Source organism: Gossypium hirsutum, chromosome D05 (genome assembly GCF_007990345.1).
Source record: "Gossypium hirsutum isolate 1008001.06 chromosome D05, Gossypium_hirsutum_v2.1, whole genome shotgun sequence".
Taxonomy (NCBI): Eukaryota; Viridiplantae; Streptophyta; class Magnoliopsida; order Malvales; family Malvaceae; genus Gossypium; species Gossypium hirsutum.
In genome coordinates, this window is record NC_053441.1 from 10,298,484 (window position 1) to 10,303,809 (window position 5,326).

Below are 5,326 nucleotides of genomic sequence, written 5' to 3' on the forward strand. Positions count from 1 at the left end.
GCCGAAATGCCACAATTGTTCAAATCCCGTATTTCAAATATGATGGTATATATATTTTCTAAAATTCTCCTCTTCAAATGAGTTCAGAAAGGAAACGAAAACAAAAAAAGGCCGAATATTTACACACATTCACCCAGTAAATTGATTAGTGATGGGGCGCAATTAATTAGTTTATTAATTTAAGTCCTTCTTCTTCTTCTTGTTAACTACTTAGGTGACTAGAGATCATATATACATTTATTAAATTATGTGTAACACCAACTTTTAATCAAAGAGATTGTTTAAAATCTTAATTAAAATGGGATATACGATGCCTGAGTCCGTAACTATGAATTGAAAAGGTTGTCATAATTTAGCCTAATAGTTAAGATGTTCATTGTCGTAAATGTGACTTGAATTTGATTTTCATTAATCGCGTTGTTGTTAGAGTTTTACATCCCTCTTATAATTCAAAAAAAAGGTGATAGTTTCATTTATTGGACAAAGTTACAAGCAATAAGACCCAATATCCATATAATTAAACTGATATCAGCCGAGTGGTTCATAACTAAAGAGTAAAATTTTATTTCTTCATGATATCGGTTAGAACATAAACAATTTAATCGAGCCGTTCGGATTGGGTCTCGTCGAATTGGGTACTCATTTGGCAAATAGGGTTATACACAGGAGGAAGCTTCGGTGCTTGGAATACAGACCTAAGTCCAAGTTTTGTCGTTATATAACTTTACCCCACGAATATTTTTCGACGTGTCCCTTATTTTATTGGCACGATTTTCCTTGTAGTTAATTTCTCTGATAACTTCCATTTCCATGTGCTTTAGCGCTCCTTCCGCAGTCCCCCAAAGTTCATGTCCTTCAATGGCTATAATAGAAGACAATCGATCACTGCTTTGTTTTCGTCCTTCCCAAACGCTAGTGTTTTTTCCCATCAATTTTCCCCTATTTCACCCACTAATCAACCTCCTCAGAAATTCCAAAATTTTTCAAGCCATATCTCATTTCGGTTCCCTGGGCAAGTCTCCTCCTTTTAGTGAGCCAAATGACCTTTATAGTTAAAAAAAAAAATTATGCTCCCTTTGCCTAACTAGAGAGAAGTTTAGTTGAGACATGGAAGAGCAAGGTGTGAATCGAACTATCAGCTTGAAGAAGAATGGATCGAGGAAAATCATCTTTGGGAAGTTGGAGATGGGGAGGGTATTAGGGCAAGGCAACTTTGCCAAGGTCTATTACGGGAAAAACGTTTCCACCCAAGAAAGTGTAGCCATCAAAGTTATCAACAAAGACCAAGTCAAGAAAGAAGGCTTGATGGAGCAAATAAAGCGAGAAATCGCAATCATGAGGCTGGTTCGTCACCCCAATGTTGTGGAGCTCAAAGAAGTTATGGCTACCAAAAAAAGAATATTTTTCATAATGGAATACGCCAAAGGTGGTGAATTGTTCGCTAAGGTAGTTAAGGGAAGGTTAAAGGAAGATTCAGCCAGGAAATACTTTCACCAACTAGTCAGCTCGGTCGACTTTTGTCACAGTCGAGGCGTCTACCATCGTGATCTGAAGCCTGAGAATCTGCTACTGGACGAGAATGACAACTTGAAAGTCTCAGATTTTGGACTCTCCGCTTTGCCTGAACAGCTAAGAAACGATGGGTTGCTTCACACACAATGTGGGACTCCGTCTTATGTTGCCCCCGAGGTTTTGAGGAAGAACGGGTATGACGGAGCCAAAGCTGACATTTGGTCGTGTGGGGTTGTTTTGTTTGTTCTCCTGACAGGGTTTTTGCCTTTCCAAGCCGGAAATGTTATGCACATGTATAGGAAAATTTTCAAGGCAGAATATGAGTTCCCCCCCTGGATTTCAAACGACGCAAGGAGATTAATTTCTAAGCTTCTCGTTGCTGACCCTGATAAGAGGATTACTGTTCCGGGGATCATCAGCAATCCCTGGTTCCGGAAGGGATTTTCGAAGACTGTGTCATCACTGGTTGAACATGAAAATGGCGACATGAATGGGATTGAGGGCAATAGGGAGCTGGAAATGGTAACCACGAAGTCATCCCCGCCACCATTTTACAACGCGTTTGAATTGATTTCATCAATGTCATCAGGGTTTGACTTGTCGAATCTGTTCGAAAATGAGAGAAAGCCAGCTTCTTTATTCACTTCCAAGGGTTCGGCTTCGGCAACCCTGGCGAGGCTTGTATCCACGGCGAAGAAGTTGAACTTTAGGGTGTTAGCTACGAAAGAATTCAAGGTTAGAATGCAAGGCAAAGTGGAAGGAAGGAAAGGGAAATTAGCGGTTACAGCGGAGGTTTTCGAGCTGGCGCCGGAGGTAGCAGTGGTGGAGTTGTCAAAGCCCGCGGGTGACACTCTTGAGTACAACAAGTTTTACGAGGAAGAATTAAGGCCAGCCCTTGCAGACATAGTTTGGAGTTGGCAAGGTGAAAATAACTGTCAGTAACATGGCTTCTGTCGCTAGGAAGAGGCTCAAGCTAGATGGGAATCTTTTCTTTGTCGCAAATAATTGTTCCTCGGTAAACCAGTTTTTGTTTGTTAGATTATATATGCCTTAGTATTAGCTAGTCTACTTAGTTTAGTTTGATTCGACGTATAATATGAGCAAATGTTACCATGTTTTGAGGCATGGGCTAATGAAATATGTACATGAATATATATATATGTGTGTAAATGAGCTGTTACAGTAATAAATGATAATAAGAAAATATGGTTTTTTCTTTTTACAAAGAAATTTGTAGCTAGTGGGGTTAACTTACAGATTCAAAGAGCTAGGAATGGTAGTTTGATTATTTTAGTATCAAAGAATGAGGAATGGTAGTTCCAATATTAGTTTTTGCTGTTAGTTGCATGTCTCTCTTTTAATTTACGTGGTGGTCATTTGATGAACCATTGGATGAGTGATGACTCCAAAATAGGGCCTAAAAAGATGATGTTAATCTTGAGTTAATAACCAGACATACTTTGTTACGTTTCTAGCTAGGCGGCTGGTTGGTGATGGATGATAGTTTGGTTGAAGCAAAAAGAAAGGACGATTTGGTATTGGTTATATCAGGAAACAGCGAGACAAATCATGCACCTTTCCATCACAAAATAATATAGGCTCACGGACATCAGCCCCTTTTTTTAATCCATTATATCAATAGCTTAGAAGTTAGAATTATGGTCCTTCACTTTTTCTCAACTTTATTACTGATGTTTACATAAAAACTAATTTATGGTGATTATTAGATTGTTATATTCGATAATATCCATTTCGAGCTTAACAGTATGGGTCCTAGAAAGCATGGGCCAGAATGAAAAGAAGAAAAAGATGAACAACGGAACTGATCCAGTGGTTTCTCGGGCCAAGAGGGCCTGAGCATCCCTTAGGTTGAAGCCAATAAAGTAGTTTTAATCTTAGATTTAAACAGTACTGCTAGTATGAAAACAGTGCACGGTGGTATATTTTAACTATAGAGAAGTTTCTTCCTATTGCTTTATGCCTTTCTTTTCCTTTTTTTTTTTTACATGTACAAGCTTTTAACAATGTTTTATCCTACAAAAACATGTTGGTTTCTCATTATGATTTATTTCCATTTTTTCTAACCTCTCTTTAATTTCCTTTTGATGGAATGTTTTATAAGCAAATAATTTATTCAAATTTGATATTTTTTAATGCGGTTATTATATATATTTTGGTCTAATGTAATATTTATATTTGGCAAATGTTATAGCAATGTTATATTATGAAATTATAATAGTGTTAAACTTAAAAAAAAATCTTATATTGATTAAGTTGTGATTGCAACAACGAGTGTAACAGAAAATAAATTGATAAGACAATTCTAGAAAAAAAAAACAAAAATAAATCAATGCAAAGCATTAAATCATTTAGTTAGCACTTGGGTCAGAAAGACGGGAAACAAAACAAAGGAGCTCCCAAGCACTCCGTTCAATTGCAAATTGATACTCAAAGTAATAGGCGACATCAACTTATGATGGTCTCATTAAGTGCACCATCCTTAACCAGCTTGTCTGCAAATTTGTTGGTTTCCCTATTGATGTGAACAATGTCTCATATATAATCAAGATTTTTAAAAATAAGAATGGAGTCCACAATGCTTTTGAGATGATGAGGTATTAAAACGAGATTTTTTATCTAATTGACAAAATTCAAACTATCTGATTCAATGATAAACTTATGCGAGATGAACCATGTTATTCAGTGAAGGAAATAACCACGACTCTAATTGTAAACATGTCTGCTGTGATGAAATCATTTTCACCGATTGCTCTTGAGAAAGACATCAAAACTTCGCCAAGTTCGTTATGAAAAACACCTCCAATACCTGCGAGGCCGTCCTTCCCTTATGCAGCACCATCAACGTTGAATTTAAGGAAACCAGACTGCGGAGACTGCCATCTTTTGGATGATCTAGCAATAAGATGAGGGAAGCGTAAAATGTCATCGAATGAGGCCTTAGAGTCAGGCCACTTAGCTTTGAACCACCAAGCAACCCTAGCAAATATAACATCAATGACTTGAAACCTATCCCATATTTTGTTATTGAAGATCATCTCATTTCTGTGAGACCAAATGGACTAAACAACAACAAAAAATAGCATATATAGACCAGATCTTGTTGCAACAGTTGGGGTCAATAGCACGAATCCATGCCATGCAAAACATATCAGGGTTGTTTGGGGCCACCTACAGGATCTCTCATAACGAAGCACAATGCTATCAAATAGCCCAAGACTCGCAACAACTAGAAAACAAGTGATTAATAGTCTCTTCCTCTGAACCACACAATGGGCAGCAGCAAGCGTTAGATGGGATAATATTCCTCTTAGCAAGCTCTACTTTAGCTGGTATTCTACTCCAAACAAAGATCTCGATTTTTGGTGGAGCATACCCTGCCCAAACATATTTACTGTATTTAACCTTTGGGTAAGCTCTATCCAAGATCATGTTACAAAAAGACTTAGGCGAATAGCTGCCACAGCTGGACGGTTTCCATCAGACACTGTCCTTAGTAGACCGATTCAAAGATGCACAGTCAAAAACCTGCAAGAACTCCTCCCATGTTGCTTTTCCCAATCAAAGGTTGGTCTTGAGAGTTTGATGTTCCAAGTCCACTCACCATTAGACCTATACCCGAATTCAATGACCTTTCCTTCTTTTTGATTGCTAAAGCAAAAATCCTAGGGAAACGGAGCTGTAACGACAGATTACCAATCCATCTATCTGACCAAAAATTAATACTTCCACCATCGCCAACACAAAGTACAATATTATTGGAAAAATCATTGTGGCTCCAATCTCAGGGGATAAG

At 37.8% G+C, this 5,326-nt stretch overlaps 1 protein-coding gene across 1 annotated transcript; it reads left to right on the forward strand.

The window, feature by feature from the left end:
- The first annotated feature begins 386 nt into the window (after positions 1-386).
- On the forward strand, positions 387-2,732 carry LOC107906424 (CBL-interacting serine/threonine-protein kinase 25). Its single transcript, XM_016833404.2, has one exon. The coding sequence runs from the start codon at positions 1,108-1,110 to the stop codon at positions 2,452-2,454; it is 1,347 nt and encodes a 448-aa protein (XP_016688893.2). The 5' UTR covers positions 387-1,107; the 3' UTR covers positions 2,455-2,732.
- The last annotated feature ends 2,594 nt before the right edge of the window (positions 2,733-5,326 follow it).